The sequence below is a fragment of the Schistocerca cancellata genome, chromosome 12, assembly GCF_023864275.1.
Source record: "Schistocerca cancellata isolate TAMUIC-IGC-003103 chromosome 12, iqSchCanc2.1, whole genome shotgun sequence".
Taxonomy (NCBI): domain Eukaryota; kingdom Metazoa; phylum Arthropoda; class Insecta; order Orthoptera; family Acrididae; genus Schistocerca; species Schistocerca cancellata.
This window is the reverse complement of record NC_064637.1, coordinates 103,155,811-103,179,494: the sequence shown is the minus strand read 5'-3', so window position 1 is coordinate 103,179,494 and position 23,684 is coordinate 103,155,811. Positions and strand designations below refer to the sequence as shown.

The window sequence follows — 23,684 nt, the reverse complement described above, 5'->3', positions numbered from 1 at the left end:
CAGGTGGGATCATGTTTCGATGTGGATATAAGGAGCTCTGAATAGATGTGAAAATTTTATGGAATAATGGTTAAAATTTGACACAGAGGTGCTGCAAAGTTGATGTGGATTTATGAAAAAGATGAATACATGAAATTCTGATTTTAATATGCAAACTGTGACTCTCAAATAACCAGACTCATGTGGTATGTTATACAATGCATGACCACAAACTGAACATTCGTACTGGGCACACTGGGTAATATTTCAGTGAGCGTTCTGTCATAGACAATCTGTTTCATCAAGCAGTGGAAAACCCAGAATGGAATGTAACAGTATTATGAAAAGGAAAGTTGCTACTCACCACATAGCAGAGATGCTGAGTTGCAGAGAGGCACAACAAAAAGACTGCCACAAATATAGCTTTTGGCCAGTAAGGCCTTTGTCAAAATTAGGTGACACGCTGCACCCCAGAAGAAAAAGTCAGGTGGTGTTAGGTCAGGCGATTGTGGAGGCCAAAGTCCTTGTGAAATCATGCAATCACCAAAAACGTCAGCAAGCAGTGACATTGAAATGCAAGCTGTATGTGCGGTTGCACTATCTTGTTGAAAATAAAAATAACTGTTCAGAATTTCACTTAACACAAGTTCTCCTATGAATGGGTACAGCATATCACTGCAGTATCATTGTGCATTTATTGTTTTGTTGAAAAATATGGGACCCACAATTCGACACCTAGAAATTGCAATCCAAACTTCTATTTTCACAGAATGAAGTGGTTCCTCTTGAATACACAATGGATTTGCAGTACTCCACATATGACAATTTTGCGAGTTCATGTACTCGGGTAAATGAAACTGCGCCTCATCAGTGAAAAACATTTGATTAAGAATATCCCTTATATTTCGTTGAACAAAATTTCTGAAGCATTAACAATAATGCAGCCTCTTGCCATGATCAGTATTTTTTAGTTCTTGCATGACTGTCACTTTGTATGGGAAAAGTTATAATTCCGACACTAACATCGATTTCCTGGGCGAGTTTTCTTACTGACTTGTTTGGACTCATGGACATTTTATCAGAAATATTGAGAAGTTTATCCTCAGACAAAATGCTAGGAAAACCACTTCTTGGTGCATCTGTCACTGAATCTGTACTTTGAAATTTGTTAATCAAATCTCTCACAGTATCGCAATGTGGGAGTGTTCTCTCTGAGAAAATTGAATTAAATGTTTGACTAACTGAAACTGTGTATTTACTGCCAGCGTTGAACACTGACTGAAACACACACATTCTTCAATGGTTAGCATTTTAACAGTGGCAAAAGCGAAACTAACTAACAAAGGAACTAAACTTAAACATTCATGTCAACATGTAATGACACACACTAATGATACTACTGACGCTGGCTGAGATAAACAAAACAGTGGAATGGTGGGAGAGTCCACTTGAAGGTAAGTAATCCAGGCAGGTGAACAATCATATGGCATGCGCAGCTAACAATCAGACGGCACTGTGGAGAGACTTTTTGAACACCCCATATTATAATATGGATGTAACTGTTTTTTGCTTTCATTTCTTCGTCTTTTCTTAGAGAGAGTTACAATAGCGCAAATTTTGTAAGTTTGTTCCTATACATGTCGTGCAGTTGCTATTTACGAAACTGTATTTTCCACTTTTTTTGTTGAGTACTTGCACATTTATTAACATACAGTTTATCATTCCCATGAACATAATAATACAAAACATGTAATTTCACATATGAATTGGAATATTGTAATTTGTGGAATATTCTGTGGCAGAAGTTGAGCTTTCCAAATATATTGTTAGGTGAAACAACAACAAAAATGTCTAGAGGTGAGTAAGGGTTGGATGTCTGCGTTGTACGTGCGAGCAAAAGAGTGACGTGTTAGTGGTCACTGGTTTTAAGACTGTTTTATCAGCATATTGAGGATGGTTTTGACAAACATCATGAACTTTAAATCCAAAAGATAAAATCACTAAATGCTTCATGTTGTGGACTGACATCTTGAAAAATACTGTTGAAAACATGTTGTTCAGAGAGTCTAGTCATGTGGTTGCTGTGTGGTTGGTATCCAGTGTGTGCACTGTTTTAATATGTATCACAGACCATAAATTTAAAATGTAAAGATATTAATGTACTCTCACATCGTGGACTAGCATCTCATAAAGTGAACACAAATATTACGATCTGTGGACAGTGCAGTAAGATATCTGCTAAGTGGATGATTTTTGCTAAGCAGAGTGAACTGTGATCTTTATGATCACACAGATTATAGTGATTATACTATGATTTATTGTGTCAGAAACTAATAAGATGTAAGCTAACTGTTAGAGCTGTGAAGAGACAATTACATTGAGATGTATGTTTTCTGTGAACAGGGTAAACTGTAAGTTTGTGGTAAGACAATTAACTTCTTACAGTGGATTAACATTTTGCTCAATAATAATTGGAACACCATTATATTGGGTCTGTGAAGTAATGTGTCTAACAAGTGAATGGTTTCAGAGGCACACTCCATCTCTAATGACCTCATTGTTGACGGGACGTTAAACTCTAATCTCCTCCTCCTCCTCAGAGGCACACTGTGGAATGAGACATACGAAGTCCTCCTCTTTGATGATCAAGCAGTGCTGAGAAAATATTTAGAAGTGTTACGACGTTGACATACATCTGTGTTTTCTGGGTGAAGCTGGTCTAGTCTACATTGATAACTGCAGCTGCTACAGTCATTAAAGGGACTGTAAATATTGCATTTTCTAGCTGCATCTGCAAAGAAACACTCATTGTTCGAAGGAGAGTTACTGTAGCAATCTTTACATGGTTTACAGGCCAGGATTGCCGGATGAAAATGTGCCGAGGACATCAGTTAAGTGAGTATTCATCGAACCTGGCTAATGTTAGGAAATTGTCCTTTCATGGACTAATGTCAAAAATATTTTTGTAGTAACAGTATCATTTGTGCTAAAGGTACTCTTACTATTTCTCATTATTTTTACCTAGATAACATGCCTTACTTCCCAGGCATTTGAAATAATGTTTTCTGTGTTTCAAATATCAAACTAAAATTGATGTCATTTGTCAAATAACTTTCCATAACCAATATTACATTTGTTGAAAAGTATTTTATCTTTTAATTCTTCCTTCATTCTTATAAAATTTATGAGCACTACCTAACTATTGGCAGGAATACAACATATTTCACTCTTTGTTTCTCTTCTCCTTTGTCTACATATAAATATGTAGTTGTAGTATACATGAGTTTTACTAACACGTTTCTTTCGCAAGAAAAATTATACATCAAATTACATGTTGTTTATTGCAGTGTAGTAGTAAAATGCACACCTCATATAGTGTCTACCATTATGTCAGTTGTCTACGGCCAATCAAAAACAGTAGCTGTGCTTTGATTGAATCTGACAGAGACATGTTGCATGGAATTTGTTTATATAGGGTGGTCCATTGATCGTGACCTGGCCAAATATCTCATGAAATAAGTGTCAAACGAAAAAACTACAAAGAAAGAAACTTCTCTAGCTTGAAGGGGGAAACCAGATGGCGCTATGGTTGGCCTGCTAGATGGCACTGCCATAGGTCAAACGGATATCAACTGCATTTTTTTAAACAGGAACCCCCATTTTTTACTACATATTCATGTAGTACGTAAAGAAATATGAATGTTTTAGTCGGATCATTTTTTTTTTTTGTCTTGTGATAGATGGCGCTGTAATAGTCACAAACATATGGCTCACAATTTTAGAAGAACAGTTGGTTTAACAGGTAGGTTTTTTAAATTAAAATACAAAACGTAGGTACGTTTGAACATTTTATTTCGGTTGTTCCAATGTGATACATGTACCTTTGTGAACTTATCATTTCTGAAAACACATGCTGTTACAGTGTGATTACGTGTAAATACCACATTAATGCAATAAATGCTCAAAATGATGTCCGTCAACCTCAATGCATTTGGCAATACATGTAATGACATTCCTCTCAACAGCGAGTAGTTCGCCTTTCATAATGTTATCATATGCATTGACAATGCGCTGACGCATGTTGTCAGGCATTGTCGGTGGATCATGATAGCAAATATCCTTCAACTTTCCCATTGTTGTTGTTGCGGTCTTCAGTCCTGAGACTGGTTTGATGCAGCTCTCCATGCTACTCTATCCTGTACAAGCTTCTTCATCTCCCAGTACCTACTGCAACCTACATCTTTCTGAATCTGCTTGGTGTATTCATCTCTTGGTCCCCCTCTACGATTTTTACCCTCCACGCTGCGCTCCAATACTAAACTGGTGATCCCTTTATGCCTCAGAACATGTCCTACCAACCGATCCCTTCTTCTAGTCAAGTTGTGCCACAAACTTCTCTACTCCCCAATCCTATTCAACACCTCCTCATTAGTTATATGATCTACCCATCTAATCTTCAGCATTCTTCTGTAGAACCACATTTTGAAATCTTCTATTCTCTTGTTACCTAAACTACACTCCTGGAAATTGAAATAAGAACACCGTGAATTCATTGTCCCAGGAAGGGGAAACTTTATTGACACACTCCTGGGGTCAGATACATCACATGATCACACTGACAGAACCAAAGGCACATAGACACAGGCAACAGAGCATGCACAATGTCGGCACTAGTACAGTGTATATCCACCTTTCGCAGCAATGCAGGCTGCTATTCTCCCATGGAGACGATCGTAGAGATGCTGGATGTAGTCCTGTGGAACGGCTTGCCATGCCATTTCCACCTGGCGCCTCAGTTGGACCAGCGTTCATGCTGGACGTGCAGACCGTGTGAGACGACGCTTCATCCAGTCCCAAACATGCTCAATGGGGGACAGATCCGGAGATCTTGCTGGCCAGGGTAGTTGACTTACACCTTCTAGAGCACGTTGGGTGGCACGGGATACATGCGGACGTGCATTGTCCTGTTGGAACAGCAAGTTCCCTTGCCGGTCTAGGAATGGTAGAACGATGGGTTCGATGACGGTTTGGATGTACCGTGCACTATTCAGTGTCCCCTCGACGATCACCAGTGGTATACGGCCAGTGTAGGAGATTGCTCCCCACACCATGATGCCGGGTGTTGGCCCTGTGTGCCTCGGTCGTATTTAGTCCTGATTGTGGTGCTCACCTGCACGGCGCCAAACACGCATACGACCATCATTGGCACCAAAGCAGAAGCGACTCTCATCGCTGAAGATGACACGTCTCCATTCGTCCCTCCATTCACGCCTGTCGTGACACCACTGGAGGCGGGCTGCACAATGTTGGGGCGTGAGCGGAAGACGGCCTAACGGTGTGCGGGACCGTAGCCCAGCTTCATGGAGACGGTTGCGAATGGTCCTCGCCGATACCCCAGGAGCAACAGTGTCCCTAATTTGCTGGGAAGTGGCGGTGCGGTCCCCTACGGCACTGCGTAGGATCCTATGGTCTTGGTGTGCATCTGTGCGTTGCTGCGGTCCGGTCCCAGGTCGACGGGCACGTGCACCTTCCGCCGACCACTGGCGACAACATCGATGTACTGTGGAGACCTCACGCCCCACGTGTTGAGCAATTCGGCGGTACGTCCACCCGGCCTCCCGCATGCCCACTATACGCCCTCGCTCAAAGTCCGTCAGCTGCACATACGGTTCACGTCCACGCTGTCGCGGCATGCTACCAGTGTTAAAGACTGCGATGGAGCTCCGTATGCCACGGCAAACTGGCTGACACTGACGGCGGCGGTGCACAAATGCTGCGCAGCTAGCGCCATTCAACGGCCAACACCGCGGTTCCTGGTGTGTCCGCTGTGCCGTGTGTGTGATCATTGCTTGTACAGCCCTCTCGCAGTGTCCGGAGCAAGTATGGTGGGTCTGACACACCGGTGTCAATGTGTTCTTTTTTCCATTTCCAGGAGTGTATTTATCGTCCATGTTTCACTTCTATACATGGCTACACTCCATACAAATACTTTCAGAAACGACTTCCTGACACTTAAAACTATACTCGACGTTAACAAATTTCTCTTCTTCAGAAACGCTTTCCTTGCCATTTCCAGTCTGCATCTTATATCCTCTCTACTTCAACCATCATCAGTTATTTTGCTCCCTAAATAGCAAAACTCCTTTACTACTTTAAGTGTCTCATTTCCTAATTTTTGTTGAATTTGTTGATTTTCATCTTATATCCTGCCTTCAAGACACTATCCATTCCGTTCAAATGCTCTTCCAAGTCCTTTGCTGTCTCTGACAGAATGTCATCGGCGAACCTCAAAGTTTTTATTTCTTCTCCATGGATTTTAATACCCACTCCGAATTTTTCTTTTGTTTCCTTCACTGCTTGCTCAATATACAGATTGAATAACATCGGGGAGAGGCTACACCCCTGTCCCACTCCCTTCCCAACCACTGCTTCCCTTTCATGCCCCTCAACTCTTATAACTGCCATTTGGTTTCTATACAAATTTTAAATAGCCTTTCGCTCCCTATATTTTACCCCTGCCACCTTCAAAATTTGAAAGAGAGTATTCCAGTCAACATTGTCAAAAGCTTTCTCTAAGTCTACAAATGCTAGATACATAGGTTTGCCTTTCCTTAATCTAGCTTCTAGGATAAGCCGTAGGGTCAGTATTGCCTCACGTGTTCCAATATTTCCACGGAATCCAAACTGATCTTCCCCAAGGTCGACTTCTACTAGTTTTTCAATTCGTCTGTAAAGAATTCAGGTTAGTATTTTGCAGCCGTGACTTATTAAACTGATAGTTCGGTAATTTTCACATCTGTCAACACCTGCTTCCTTTGGGATTGAAATTATTATATTCTTCTTGAAGTCTGAGGATATTTCGCCTGTCTCATACATCTTGCTCACCAGATGGTAGAGTTATGTCAGGACTGGCTCTCCCAAGGCCATCAGTAGTTCTAATGGAATGTTGTCTACTCCCGGGGCCTTGTTTTGACTCAGGTGTTTAGTGCTCTGTCAAATTCTTCACGCAGTATCATATCTCACATTTCGTCTTCCTCTACATCCTCTTCCATTTCCATAATATTGTCCTCAAGTACATCGCCCTTGTATAGACCCTCTATATACTCCTTCCGCCTTTCTGCTTTCCCTTCTTTGCTTAGAACTGGGTTTCCATCAAAGCTCTTGATATTCATGCAAGTGGTTCTCCTTTCTTCAAAGGTCTCTTTAATTTTCCTGTAGGCAGTATCTATCTTACCCCTAGTGAGATAAGCCTCTACATCCTTACATTTATCCTCTAGCCATCCCTGCTTAGCTATTTTGCACTTCCTGTCGATCTCATTTTTGAGACGTTTGTATTCCTTTTCGCCTGCTTCGTTTATTGCATTTTTATATTTTCTCCTTTCATCAATTAAATTCAATATTTCTTCTGTTACCCAAGGATTTCTACTTGCCCTCGTCTTTTTACCTACTTGGTCCTCTGCTGCCTTCACTATTTCATGCCTCAAAGCTACCCATTCTTCTTCTACTGTATTTCTTTCCCCCATTCCTGTCAATTGTTCCCTTATGCTCTCCCTGGAACTCTGTACAACCTCTGGTTTAGTCAGTTTATCCAGGTCCCATCTCCTTAAATTCCCACCTTTTTGCAGTTTCTTCAGTTTTAATCTACAGTTCATAACCAATAGATTGTGGTCAGAGTCCACACCTGCCCCTGGTTCCTAAATCTCTGTCTTACCATTATATAATCTATCTGATACCAACTTTCCCCACAGAAAGAAAGCCGGGGATGTCAGATCCGGTGAACGTGCGGGCCATGGTATGGTGCTTCGACGACAAATCTACCTGTCATGAAATACCTTATTCAATACCGCTTCAACTGCATGCAAGCTATGTGCCGGACATCCATCATGTTGGAAGTGCATTGCCATTCTGTCGTGCAGTGAAACATCTTGCAGTAACATTGGTAGAACATTACGTAGGAAATCAGCACACACTGCACCATTTAGATTGCCATCGATAAAATGGGGGCCAATTATCCTTCCTCCCATAATGCCGCCCCAAACATTAACCCGCCAAGGTCGCTGATGTTCCACTTGTTGCAGCCATCATGGATTTTCCGTTGTCCAATAGTGCATATTATGCCAGTTTACGTTACCGCTGTTGGTGAATGACACTTCGTCACTAAATAGAATGCGTGCAAAAAATCTGTCATCGTCCCGTAATTTCTCTTGTGCCCAACGGTAGAACTGTACACGATGTTCAAAGTTGTTGCCATGCAATTCCTGGTGCATAGAAATATGGTACAGGTGCAATCAATGTTGATGTAGCATTCTCAACACCGACGTTTTTGAGATTCCCGATTCTCGCGCAATTTGTCTGCTACTGATGTGGGGATTAGCCATGACAGCAGCTAAAACACCTACTTGGGCATCATCATTTGTTGCAGGTTGTGGCTAACGATTCACGTGTGGCTGAACGCTTCCTGTTTCCGTAAATAATGTAACTATCCAACGAACGGTCCGGACACTTGGATGATGTCATCTAGGATACTGAACAGCATACATAGCACACACCCATTGGGCATTTTGATCACAATAGCCATACATCAACATGATATCGACCTTTTTCACAATTGGTAAACAGTCCATTTTAACACGGGTAATGTATCATGAAGCAAATACCATCCACACTGGTGGAATGTTGTGTGATACCACGTACTTATACGTTTGTGACTATTACAGTGCCATCTGTCAAAAAGCAAAAAAAGTGTTCCAACTAAAACATTCATATTTCTTTATGTACTACACAAATATGTAATACAAAATGGGGGTTCCTATTTAAAAAAACGCAGTTGATATCCGTTTGACCTATGGCAGTGCCATCTAGCGGGCCAAGCATAGCGCCATCTGGTTTCCCCCTCCAAGCTAGACGAGTTTCGTTCTTTGTAGTTTTTTCATTTGATGCTTATTTCGTGAGATATTTGGCCCGGTCACTATCAATGGACCACCGTGTATATCAGATTTTGTAATGGTACAGCATTCTAAAGCCATCGTGAGACCTTGCTTACTTTTTTGGTGAAATCAGTAACTAGTTCAGTCCACATGAGTGTAATATTTAATTCATTCTGGGAGTAGTTAAACTTCAAGGTTTTACAAAATTAAGAATTTTGTGGCCACTTGTTGACAAATTGCCTATTGGCTTCTCTCTCAGGTTCTTTGTCTGACATTCATTTGATGATTTTTCTGACATTTTGCCAGCACAAGTGACTGGCATTGTCGAAGCTTCACCCTCCATTACCGGTGGTGGACCAATCTACCACCAGCATTAGAGAGTGAAGCTCTGACAATGGCAGCCATTCATGCTGGCAAAATGCCAGAAAAATCATCAAACAAACATTGGTCAAAGAACCCATGACAGAAGCCAACAGGCAATTTGTTCATGGCTTTAGTTACTTCAAAATTTATATATGTGACATCGCATATACATTTCATTGGAGACATCATGTTTCCTCCACTTTTATTACATGAGCAATGTCATTCTTGGAAAGAGTAATACTTGGAGGGGGGGAGAGTGCTTGTGTTTCACTTCACTGTGTCCTCATTTTTACTTCTTGTGCAACAGCGTTGTGGTGATTACTTAATAGGGCAATGCTCATCCACACACGGCACGTGTTTCTGTGTACTTTCTGCATGATGTTGAAGTACTCATGTGACCAGCAAAATCACTAGGTCTCTCCCCAACAGAATGTGTGACACCTGTTCAGAAGTCAATTCCACCCCAATGCCAGCATCCAGGATATCAAGGATGTTTTACAACAGTTTTGGGCCAGCTTGCCTCGGGAGACAATACAATGGCTTTGTGACAACCTGCCCTGCAGAATCAGTGCACGCATCCAAGCAAGAGAGGGTGCAACATCATACTGAAAAGTGAGCCCTCATACTGCCAAGCTCCTGCTAAATTTGGTTCATCACTGAAATAACATAACATAAGCTCTCAACCCACGAACTTTCATTTATTTTGCTCCTCCCCTCCTGGGTGCTTCACTTGTTTTAGAAGTGACAGTTCAAGGAAAGAATATGAGGTATGCCATACAAGGTAAGTTCCATTTGGTTATATAAAATAAATGTGTACAGATACAGAAAAAATATTTATTGTACAAAAATCTACAACTGTTAAACTACTTTTCTACATAGCTTCTGAAATTTTGTAGGCACTTGTCACAGCGTGCCACAAGTTTTTGTATGCCTTCTTCATAGAAGGTTGCCCGCTGTGTATTCAACCATGTGGTAACTTGTTCTTTCAGCTTGTCATCATCATTGAAGTGTTGACCACCAAGGACAGATTTTAGGTGTAAGAAGAGATGAAATTTGCTAGGCGCAGTTTTACTTAATCTTCTCTTCAATTGTGTAAACCAGTTCATCAGTAACCACAGATGGGCATCTACATCGTTTTTCATTGTGCACTTGATCACGTCCTTCATTGAACAGTCTAACCCATCTTCTAGCCATTGAATCACTTATTGCATTTTGTCTGTAAACGTCACAGATTTGCCAATGAATTTCCTTTGGTTTAGCTTTCTTCGCATTTAGAAAACTAATCACAGATCTGATTCACACACGAAGGTATTTTCAATTGTGGCTGACATTATAAAGAAGCACTACAAAGCACACGCTGGCAGCACCGAGCTGAAAATGGCGTACATGTCTTCTCCTTGAGTCAGAATAACTGCCGCGCATGCTCAGGACTGCAATCGTAGCGCTGCCATGTATAGAAATACATAGAAATATGTAGAAATGGAACTTACTTTGTGGACGACCCTCATATCTGGAGATTACCTCGGCTAAAGTACCTTTGGGCAGCCAATAAACCGCAGCAACTGCAAAGAGCTGAGGAGATTGATGATGACAGAGGTGATTATGGCTACCACAAATTAACCTGCTTGTTCCTGAGGTACTAAATGTGGTGTTTTAATTGCATCTCATCTAGAATCTCAGCAATTAAAAGAAAGAATGGACATCATATCTCAATGAGGAACTTGAAATTTTCAGCACACAGTAGGAGCATGTAGAGGAACTCTGGCTCAAGTTTAAAACAATAGTTGACCATGCACTAGATAGATATGTACCCAGTAGAAAAGTTCATAATGATAGGTAACCTCCATGGTATGCAGTTACTATAAAGAAACTGCTAAAGACACAGAGATTACTGTACATAGGTGTAAAACAAAGCATAGGGCTAGAGACAGAGCAATGCTGAATGAAATGCATATGGCAATCAAGAAAGCAATGTGTGAAACCATTAATGAGTACCATAGCAGACTACTGTCAAATGATACCATGTTAGTGTCCAGTCCCTTCTGAATGAGACAGGAACTGAAACTGAGGGTACCAAAGCAAAACCTGAAATGCTTAACTCCATTTTCAAATGTTTCTTCACAAAGTAAAACCAGGAGAATTGCCCCAATTTAATCCCCATACCACTGAAAAAATGAATGAAATAAGTATTAGTGTCAGAGGTGTTGAGAAACAACTGAAATCATTAAAATTAAACAAACCTCCAGGCCCCTATGGAATCACTGTCAGGTTCTATAGAGAATTTGCAGATGGATTAGCCCCTCTTCTAACTCTAATCTATCATAGTTCCTTGAACAAAAAACTGTCATTGTTCTCAGAAAAAAGTGCAGTTCACACCTACCTACAAGAAGGGTAGTAGAAGAAGGGTAATACAAGAAGGGTAGTACAAGAGAGTCACAAAACTACCGTCCAATATCCTTGACATCTATTTGTTGTAGAATCTTATAACATATTCTGAGCTCAAACATAATCAGGTATCTTGAACAGAATGACCTTCTGAATGCCAACTAGCATGGATTTCGAAGACATCAATCATATGAAACACAACTCACAGTTTTTCACGACATACTAAAAGCTTTCGAGAAAGGCAGCCAGATTGATGCAGTATTTCTTGACTTCTGAAAAGCATTTGACTTGGTACTGTACCTATGCTTGTTGTCAAAAGTACAATCATATGGGGTATCAAGTGAAATTTGTGACTGGCTTGAGGACTTTTTGGTAGTGGGGACACAGCATGTTGTCTTGGATGGAGAGTCATTAACAGATGTAGAAGTAACTTCAGGTATACCCAGAGAAGTGTGTTGGGACCTGTAATGCTGCTTCCTTTGGACGCAAAGACGAAAATATAAAAATAGTACTGAAAACCCAATACAAGCCCCAAACCCAAGGTCAAAATTTCATAAAAAAGGAAAACAAAGTCCCACTGTGATAGCATCACTTGAATAGAAGCAAGTATACTGAAGAGAAACAATGTAAAAAGAAATAGAAAAGAAATCCAGTATAAAGTAACTTAGTATTTTTGCAAAAGAAAGTAAAATAGAATCCCTTTTGTATCAAATTAAAGTAAAAGTAGATTGCAAAGTAGTGTACTTATAGATCATGGAGTAAACCAAGTGACCTCAAAGAATACTCCTTGTGAGTACTATTTGAGGACACTGTGGAATACAGAAGATAAAGTTATACACTGTAAATGTGCTTCTAGCGCTTGCTTGATCATGTCATAACTTAATGTGTGCTCTTGTACGTAAGCGATACGAGGGTGTTTTTACATTTTGGAGATGACGGGGAGCCTATGATTATTTGAGCTGGTCGATACAATTAATACGTACTTGGCGTGAATATAGTAAAACAGGTCAGACTTATTTTGTAACGTTCCTTATCAGATAGTATACAGACATTCTACCGCTAGCTGGTCAGAGCATGAACTTCATCATTGAACATTTTCAATAGAAGGAGTTACAGACCCTTGCTGTTCATATTGTATATTAATGACCATGCAGAGAATATTAATAGTAAAATCAGGCTTTATACAGATGATGCAGTTATCTGTAATAAAGTACTATCAGAAAGAAGCTGCACAAATATTCAGTCGGATCCTGATAAGATCTCAATGTAGTGTAGAGACTGGCAACTTGCTCCAATAGACCTTGGTTTATTGGTAGGATGGTAGGATACTGGGGAAGTGCAATAAGTATACAAAGGAGATAGCTTACAAATCACTCGTGCAACCAGTTCTAGAATATTGCTGAAGTGTGTGGGACCTGAACCAGACAAGACTAACAGGGGATATCGAACGTATACAGACAAGGGCAGCACGAATGGTCACAGGTTAGTTTAATCTGTGGGAGAGTGTCACAGAGAAACTGAAGGAACTGGACTAGCAGACTCTTGAAGACAAATATAAACTATCCTGAGAAAGTCTATTAACAAAGTTTCAAGAAGCAGATTTAAATGATTACTCTAGGAATATACCACAATCCCCTACATACTGCTCACATAGAGATCGTGAGGATAAGATTAGAGTAATTAATGCACACATAGAGGCATTCAAACAAATCATTCTTACCGCTATCCATAAGTGGATGGAACAGGAAGAAAATCTAATAACTGGTACAATGGTGCATACCATCAGCCAAGCACCCTGACATGGCTTGCAGAGTAAAGTTTTCTACATCTCCTAAAATTATTAGAGTACAATTTCAGTTCGCTGACACTAATTAGGCTCAGCAGTTATGGGCATTGGACAAAAATTGTTTTGTTTCGTTATCAAGAATTGTGCAGTGTCCGGGCCCCGGCTCACAGTGTGGCACACGAGCTGAGTGCTCACTCGCTGGCGGCGGTCGTTTGCTTCCCTCCCCCCCACTTACCCTAGGTACCTGACCTGGTGCGCCACCAGGGCCATCTCGAAGATGCGAGGCTGCTTCAGCTCGTTGGGCTTGACACAGCGGACGTAGTGCGGTGTTTTGCTCGTCACGGACCGCACCAAGGCACTCAGTGAGATTTTGAATTGTGCTCCCGTACTTGCCGGCCTCTTCAGTGTCGACCTCTTTGGATTTCCTACAAAATGATTCTTAATCAGTATCATATCTAGACACAAATGAATTACAGAGTATAAATTAACTGAACCTAAAAGTTATGGCACAACAACTTAAAAGGGCAAATCAAATTGCAGATGTCCAAATAAGAATTTACCATTTAATATTTGAATGAAACACGTTGAAATACAGAGTGTCGCAAAAAAAAAAAAAAAAAAAAAAAAAAAAAAAAAAAAAAAAAAAAAAAAAAAAAAAAAAAGACTTGATTTTAACTTGTAATAATGTTGAGACAAATGTCACTAGGTAACTGAAACAGTGCTAGATGTAAGCGGCAGGGTCTAGAGTTTCAGAAAAAATTGGCTAGATGTCACTTCGAGCACTGACCTGGAGCGTGGACATGGAAGATGACACTTTTATGTCATGGTTGATATTCAGCAATGAGGCAACTTTCCATATTAGCGGTAAGGATCACCGTCATAATGTGCATATACGGGGGCTCAAAAATCCTCATGAAACAATGAAACATGAATGAGATTCACCAAAAGTGAATTTCTTTGTGCTGTTTCGCAAAGCAAGGTTTACGGACCCTACTTTTTTGAGGAAGAATCCTTAACAGGGCAATCATATCTTGCAATGCCATGGAACTGGTTATTCCCACAACTTGACTCTGACAATTTCATCTGTCAGCAAGATGGATCATCACCACACTGGCACAACAACATGCGCATTTTCCTCAATGCCAAAGTACCTCAATGTTGGATAGGGTGTACAGGACTGTGAGACCAGACTTTACACTCTTAGCCTCCTAGGTCCCCTGACTTAATTTCATGTGATTTCTTCCTTTGGGATATGTTAAACAATGTGTTTACATTCCTCCCTTACCTTGTGACAATGATGAACTAAAAACAAGAATATCAGCTGCTGTAGCTTCAGTAATAGAGGACACCTTACGCTCAGTTTGGGATGAATTTGGCTATCGGCAAGATGTCATCCATGCAGCCAATGAAAGACATATTGAACTTTTATGATGGATTTTTATAAACTTCTTTCTTTTCTGAGTAATTTAGTATGCAATTTGTTGGTATTAAACCCTTCTTCTTAATAAATAATCCTATTTAAAATTGGGTCTTTTTTTTTGGGACACCCTGTATTTTTAGTTTAAACTTATCAGTTTACAACGTAAAATCAAACAGTGGAAAATCCATGATGGACTGTAACAAGGATAGTTGCTCCTCACCAAATAGTGGAGATGCTGACATGCAGATAGGCACAACAAAAAGAGAGTCAGAAAGTGAACTTACGACCAATAAGGCCTCCATCGGACATGGACAATATATACACACACACACACACACACTCACACTCACACAAATGCAACTCACACATGCAAAACCACAGTCTCTGGTTGCTGAGGCCAGACCAGCAGCCAGAGTCTGTGATCATGTGTGTGTGTCTATGTTGTGTTTGTGAGAGTGTGTGTGTGAGTGTGTACATTATCTATTTCTGACGAAGGCCTTGTTGGCTGAAAGCTCTCTTTCTGACAGTATTTTTGTTGTTCTTATCTGCAATTCAGCATCTCTGCTGTTTGGTTAGTAGCAACTATCTTTTCCATAATACTGTCACTGTTTACAATGTACTTATGCCTAAATATTGTTGACAAACTCTCATTGCTTTTAGTACATTTTTAAAGAGGTTTTTGCACATGTCTGGATCATATTGTGCAATGAAGCACTCAATTTGGTCCTTTATTTTAGGAATCATTCTCAGTTTATTTGCGTACACACAAGGCTACATGTAATCCTTATATCAAACAATGGAAAATCCTCTCAAAATATATCAAGGGTCTCACTGAAGCCTTCACTGACTGTAATTATCCTCCCACCCTTGTACAAAAACAAATCTCCTGTGCCTTATCTTTCAAGTCTCCCACCACCTCCAAAAGTCCTACTGTCCGGCCACAGAGGAGCATTCCCCTCGTAACTCAGTACTATCCGGGACTGGAGCAACTGAATTACATTCTCTGCCAGGATTTCGATTACCTCTCGTCGTGCCCTGAAATGAGAAATGTCCTGCCCACTACCCTTCCCACTACCCTTCCCACCTCTCCTACCGTGGTATTCCGCCATCCACCAAACCTCCACAATATACTCGTCCCTCCTTACACAATCTCTGCTCCCAATCCCTTACCTCATGGCTCATACCCCTGTAATAGACCTAGATGCAAGACCTGTCCCATACATCCTCCTACCACCACCTACTCCACTCCAGTCACTAACATCACCTATCCCATCAAAGGCAGGGCTACCTGTGAAACCAGTCATGTGATTTATAAGCTATGCTGCAACCACTGTGCTGCATTCTATGTAGGCATGACAACCAACAAGCTGTCTGTCCACATGAATGGCCACCAACAAACTGTGGCCAAAAAACAAGTGGACCAACCTCTTGCTGAACACGCTGCCAAGCATGATATCCCTCATCTCAATGACTGCTTCACAGCCTGTGCCATATGGATCCTTCCCACCAACACCAGCTTTTCTGAATTGGGCAGGTGGGAACTTACCCTGCAATACATCCTACGTTCCTGTAACCCTCCTGGCCTCGACCTTCGTTAGTCACTGTCCTCACCCATCCAGCCCCCTCCCTGTTCCCATTCTAGCACTACACAGCCATCATTTCACCACCACACCCAGTCTTTTAATTTCTTTTTACTTCTCTCCTTTCCGCTACTTACCCCCTCCCCCCTCCGTACCTTCTCTCTTGCTCTCCATCTAAACTGCAACACTTCACTGTCCAGCACTCCCACCATACTATCCCTCCCCCTCCCCGCCCCAGCCTCCTCCTTACCCCCACCCAATTGCCACTCCCATCATGCACTGGTGTTGCTGCTTGCAGTGTGGTTTCTGCTCTCTGAGACTGCAGACATGTGTGCAACTTGTGTTTGCATCAGTGTGTGTGTGTGTGTGTGTGTGTGTGTGTGTGTGTGTGTGTGTGTGTGTGTGTGTGTGTGTCTACTGCTGACAAAGGCCTTAATGGCCGAAAGCTACAATTGTGTGAATCTTTTGTTGTGCCTATCGCGACTCAGCATCTCCGCTATATTTTAATCCCTATATGATAGTCACATGATGTCATACCGTAAGATTTCAACCCATTTGGAACTCCTCAGCATGAGGAAACTTCACTTGCACAATGCACATTATCTGAGTGTGATCAACAGTTGGAGCCATCTTGCTGGAACACTTGTTTTCAATGCCCCTCAGATGTGGCTAAAGAAACTCACTTATCCTGTACACATAATGTATACCATTACTGCCACGGCATTACCAGCAGCATTCTCGAAACATAAGGTCCAACCACTCCATCTGTCTAAAAAACCACATCATACAGTGCTTGTTCACACCTCAGCTTTTGAAATGTTATGTGAGGATGCTTGTTGCCTCAAATCTGATAGCTGTACTTGTTGACATAACCATCCAGCTAGAAAAGTGCTTCACTTCTAAACATTATCATCAACATTTTGCTTTTCCACAACCCAACTGGTGACTTCATGACATAGCAAATGGTTGTTTGGGAGTAATTTTTCAATCAGATGAACCTTGTAAGGGAATAGATGAACATCATTTGTCAGAATACCCTGGTTTGTATCCCTCTAAATGTTCTTTCCCTGTTTTTGAAAGCAAATTTTGGTTGGGGACTTTATGCTACACTTTCATTTACACAATATTTTCAACAGACTGGCCAATTTGATGTTGTTTCGGTTGCTTAACATGAGCAATTGAATCACTATCCTCCATCTTTCCAATTACTCATCAAACTGTCAATAAATCAGATACATATCACTCACGGAAAATTGTACACAATTTGCAAAATGTCTTTAAAGAACTTTCTCCATGTATGTTTTGATGACTGCTGCAGACCGTTCTATGGAAAATAGATTTTTATTCACTAACTGCAGTGTCTTTAGATGGCAAGTGAGCAGTAGCAAGTGCTGCCAATCTATCAGAACAAAAACTGGCTGGAATTTCAATTGGGGCATTCTTATTGGGAGAACCTTTATGAACGAGGCTCTTTGAATCAGATGGCCACAGGTGCATATGATTTCAAGCTTCCGCAGTCACATGTGGAGGGTTATTTGGAAGGGAATCACAAAAGGAAGAATACTGTTTAATGTCCTGTTGGCAATCAGATCATAAGAGATGGAGGGTGTGGAAGAACAGGCACAGGTGTCTGCTTTACCCTTTCAAATTAACTATCCTGGCTCTTGCGTTCAGTTAAATCTGAATAACCAAATGAAAATCTGAACTGCCTTTGTCCTGGATATGAGTTTCATGTCTTATCAAAGTGAATCAATAATTTCCTTGGTATTTCTCAGGAACTTCAAATCAGTTATGGAGATTGAGATGTAACTGATGTGTTGCAGATTAATGAAGTATTTGATACCAATCACTGTTGTGACTCGCCGATCTTTCAAAGTGCTGCCACGCAGTTACACGTGTCCTCTACATGCGGCGCTGTCTGCCAGCCATGCAGCAGCAGCGCCACCTAAGCGGCCAGCCAGCCAGCGGCCGCCAGACTTGGACTCAGTTATGATTTGACTGTCCTTGAAATATATTTGTTCAACTTGAAGTTATAACAATTGGCGACAAGGTAGTGATTTTTCTTTTCCATCGTTGACCCACATGTTTCCGTGGCTACCTTAGAGCAACTATTGCAAGGTCTCATAGAACAGCAAATGCTTCTCACAAATGCGATTCTTGACTTTGTCACGACATCAAATGCGGGGTGTCTCTCGTCGTTGTCTCTACCTCCTTTTCCTCCTTACGACAAGATGGCAGAAGACTGGTCTGATTACGAAAAACGTCTTCGACAGCACTTCTTGGCATTTCATGTTGCGGACGAACTAACGTGTAAGTCTCTGTTCCTTTCATGGATTTCACCTCAAATGTATCGGTTGTTGTCGCAATTGGCTCCTTTGAAAGATCCTGCGTCTTTGTCCTTTGCTGGAATGTGCTCACTTCTGTCCGTCTATTTTCAAAAGCAAATGCATGTGGTAGCCTCTTGTGTTGCCTTTTATCATTGTCAAAAACAACTGAATCAATCCTATCGCGCTTGGGCTGCTGAACTTCACGGCCTCAGTAGAAAGTATCAATTTGTTACTGAAGTTCACAAAGAATCCTATGCCGATTCCATGATACAGGATGCTATTATCTGATCGGAGCCCGACAAAGAAGTTAGGCAACGTGTCCTTCAGTTGGTAAATCTGACTCTAGATGAAGTCCTATCCATCGCTCAGTCATTTGAAATTTCTCGTGCTGCTGGAGCACAAATAGAGCAATGAGTCAATGTTGGGGAAATACAACCTCTGTGCGATGTTGACGAAGTGTGTGGCGTGTCCCCGCTGGCCAACGTGGCCGCAGTACACTCCCAAGTGCAGCCTCGGCCTAACCATAAACAAACCTCTAAGAAACTGCAGCAAAATCCACAGCAACTTCCTTCATGTCTGCGGTGTTTTACAAAACATTCACGAGAAGATGGTCCACAACGTTGGGCCGTGTGTCACAAATGCAAAAAAAAAAAAGTGTCACGTGTCCTGTGTTTGCAAATCCAACCGCATACATGATGTTCATGAATCACTACCAGAGTATCTGATACCTGCACATACATAATTCTGACTTTACAATTAAATGTGAACATAACTCACTAAGTTACAGTATCATGACTAAACCACTGGACTGAGTTTGATCAAATTAAGGTATGGAGATAGATTTAACTCTGAGGAAGAACATTGATTATTTTTAAAGTTAAAAAACAAAATCGATTGCAAGACAAATTAAGTGCATTACAAAATTGTAAAATTTGTTGCATAATGTATACATTGTATAACTTAAAAAAATGCCCACAGACATCCACACACATTGCTCAGGAGCAGTGCTATGAATGCCACGTTGTTGTGCGACTGGGCTGTTGGGGGAGAGTGCACATCATAAGCAATGCTTACCAGCACAGGCAGACCTGTGATTTATGGAGAAGTCTGGAGGAAGCTTTAATCCAGTAGTGGGAATCAAACTGATGATGATGATTGGTTGTTCCAGCAAGATGGCTCCAACTGTTGATCACACTCAGATAATGTGCATTGCGCAAGTGAAGTTGGGGGAGAGTGCACATCATAAGCAATGCTTACCAGCACAGGCAGACCTGTGATTTATGGAGAAGTCTGGAGGAAGCTTTAATCCAGTAGTGGGAGTCAAACTGATGATGATGATTGGTTGTTATGGTCTTCAGTCTGGAACCCGTTATTTTAAATTGAGGGCAACCACAGCCAAATTTCCATGTTTTGAATGATTCACGCTGACTGTAAAATACTTTTAATAAAAGTAATGACCAGTTTTGCCTCAGTCCTCAGATGACAAGAGATTCTTTTCAACAACTCATAGTGGAAAGTGCCACTCCCCATAATTCATGTCAGGTTATAAACACATAGGGTGCTAAAAGCGGCGGTCCATGGTGAAAATGCAGGAGATAGCACAACTGTGCCACAAGTAGGAAGGTATAGACTATTGCATTTGGTGCACTATGTGTTTATAACTTGACATAAATAATGGGGAGGGGCTCTAAGGCAGTTACCTTTCTGCTGTGACTTCTTAGAAAGAATCTCTATCGTCTGAAGATGTGTCTTCAGTTGATGCAAAATTCTTCATCTCCAAATACCTACTGCATCCTACGTCCACTTTAACATGCTTACAGTATTCACCCCTTGGTCGCCCTCTACAATTTTTACACCCTGCACTTCCCTCCATTACCAAATTAATGATTAAAGTTGTACCACAAATTTCTCCCCCTCCCTATTTAGTCCAATACCTTCTTATTAGTTACAAAAGCTACCCATGTAACTTTAAACATTCTTCTGTAACATCACATTTCAAAAGCTTCTATTCTCTTCTGGTATGCTTAGTGTCCAAATTTCATTTCCATGCCAGGCTACACTCCATACGAATGTCTTCCAAAATGACTTCCCAACACTTAAATTTGTATTAGATGTTAACAAATTCGTCTTTTTCAGGAATACTATTTATGCCACAGCCAGTCTGCATTTTATATGCTCTCTCCTTCAACCACCATCAGTTATTTTGCTGCTCAAATAGCAAACCTCATCTACTACTCCTAGTGTCTTATTCCCGTATCTGATCCCTTCAACATCACTCACTTTAATTCTCATTTCCCCTGCTTTGCTTTTCTTGATGTTCACTTATAACCTCTTTTCCAGACACCACCCATTCCGTTCAACTTCTCTCCCATCCATTGTTGTCTCAGACAGAATTACAATGTGATCAGTAAACCTCAAAGTTTTATGTCTTCTCCCTGAACTTTAACTCCCCCTAGAAATTGTTTCTTAGGTTCCGTTATTACATGCTCAACATACAGATTGAATAACATTAGAGACAGTATGCAACCCTGTCTCAAAACTTATAAACTACTGCTTCACTTTTACGTCATTCAGTTCTTATAACTGCAGTCTGGTTCCTGTGTAAGTTGTAAATAACCTTAACTATCTTCCTGTATTTTGTCCCTACTACCTTCAGAACTTCAAAGAGTATATTCCAGTCAACACTGTCAAAAGCTTCCTCTAAATCTACAAGAACTATAACATAGCCTGTCCTCTGTCCTCATACAAATACTGTGTTGAATTTCATTTTCCTTTTCTCCTGATTAATGTTACTTCTTCGGAAACTTTCAAACAAAAATATTTTGCAGTAATGAATACTTCTTACCTTCAGGAAACAAGGTCTTCAACAGCGGGTGTTCACAGCGGTACATGGACTGTGACAAGTCCCGTGGAAGAATATCATTATTCTTTTCCACAAAACCTGTTACATTGTACGTTACGGTGCCAGCAAAGTGCTTCAGCCTGAAAAAATTACATATAATTGGTGTTGGTGTAAATTTCATGGTTTTTCATGTATATGAGATATGTAACCAGTAAAAAGCTAAATCTAGTTAGATTTTGTGAAAACTATTATATACATGTGAATTCAAGGTACAAATCAAAGCTCAGAGCAGTGGGTTGTAATAAAACAGGATAACTATGACCCTGTCACATGTCAATATGCTATAATGGTATACTGCTTTCACTAGGAAATCATGTGACAAGATGTAAGATGCATGATACTAACGTCTTGTAACTCTCCTGAGTTCAACATCTCACTCATCACAGTGGGTGCTGACTCAGTTTTTAGTGCTTTCTGAATGGACTGGAGTTGATGTGAGGGGCGCAGCAGCAACTTAAAAGGCCCAGAGTCACGAGTGGGTATCCTTACTGTGTTCAACAGTGAAGTGTAGAACTATGTTCTATATTATGAGTTACTTGAAGCAAACTGTGTATAAATCAAGGAACATCTGTTAGTGTATGTATGTATGTGTGCATGTATGGGATCTCTTCTGAAATCCTTGGATCACTTTCGACCAAATTTAGCACAAAAACACCAGGAATCACAAGTATCAGCGCTGTGAGGTTTATGACATCCAATAGGAGCAGGGAGATATTGTGTTTTTCCAGATCCTGGTCTATAGCCTGCCCTGTACAATAAGCATGTTGGGTCGGAAGAGTATTGGTGTGCCAAATCATGTCAGCTTACATGTCAGGGGCAAGAAACGATTTCCTGGGCACTGATATGTAGGCCGCCCTGTCTGACAGGTGTGTTCTGTTGGAGTACAATTGTCTACTTTATTGACCTGCTTTACATGGCAGCCTGTTTGTGAAGGGGAAATAAATGATTTTCAAGCCCCTGACATGTAGCCTGCCCTGCAAGGCAGGCACGTTGTGAGAGTAGTATCGGTTTGCTTCATTGAATTGTATTTCAGGGGCTACATGTTCCAATGAGCGTGGGTGGGGAAAGGGTGAGATGGATAGAGGAGGGGTGGACAGAGTGAGGGACAGAAGGAAATGGACAGAGAGGGGAGGAGGGGGAGATGCATGAGACCAACAGAAGGTGTACACAGTTAGTGAGCAGGCAGAAAAGGAAAAGAGGAGGCAAATATGGAAAGAGAGAGGGGATGAAGGGTATGGTCAGAGGGAGGAGAGAGGAAGATATGGTCAAAGTAAAAAGGTGGAGGAAAAAGACAAAGAGAGGAAGGAGCTGTGGAACAGAGAGAATGGGGAGGAGGAGATATATAGATAGAGATGGGAGGATGAGATGGACAGACAGAAGGTGGAAGCACAAGTAACAGAATGGGGGATGAGGAGGTGTATATGTATTGAACACATATACCATGGGGATAAGGCTAGTAGTACAATAGGGACCAAATGAATAGGGCAGTGCAGTTGTTAAGATACTGAACTTGAGTTTGAGATGACAGAGTAGCTATGTTCAGACACCATGATTTGTGTTTCAATGGTTTTCCAAATCACTTAGGTAAATCGCAGATGGTCCCTTAATCAATGCCATGGCCGACCAACTGTTCTATCCTCACTGACCACCTGTACTATCCCCATAAAGCAAGTTAAGTATTCTGTGTGTTGTATATTGTGAGGTACTGATTTGTACTGTATTACCCTGACAATTCCTACATCTATAACTTTCAATGCGATAGGGTCCGCAGCTGTGATGAATTTTTTGAATGATTCCTTGAAGCCTTCAGCTGCCATTTTCTTTATTTCCTGTACGACTGTACAATTTTGAGTATTTTATGGATGATTCACCTCAAACTATTTTATGAGCATAACATGATGTCATAAGAGCAACAACATATACGATATAACATGTTACTAAAAAATCATCCATAAAATACTTGAAAATGGCCTAAGGCAGAAATTGTGCAATGGTACAGGAAATAAAGAGAATGG

The 23,684-nt window shown here is 41.0% G+C and overlaps 1 protein-coding gene across 1 annotated transcript in view; it reads right to left on the bottom strand.

Annotated features, from left to right (window-relative positions):
* The window catches only part of LOC126109867 (unconventional myosin-Ib), a 458,138-nt gene that overhangs the window by 137,300 nt on the left and 297,154 nt on the right, over positions 1–23,684 (bottom strand). The window contains exons 14-15 of the mRNA XM_049914933.1: positions 21,613–21,749; positions 13,676–13,865 (exon numbers count right to left, since the gene is read on the bottom strand). Coding sequence (XP_049770890.1) covers positions 13,676–13,865; positions 21,613–21,749 — 327 coding nt within the window. The remainder of the gene's footprint in view (positions 1–13,675; positions 13,866–21,612; positions 21,750–23,684) is intronic.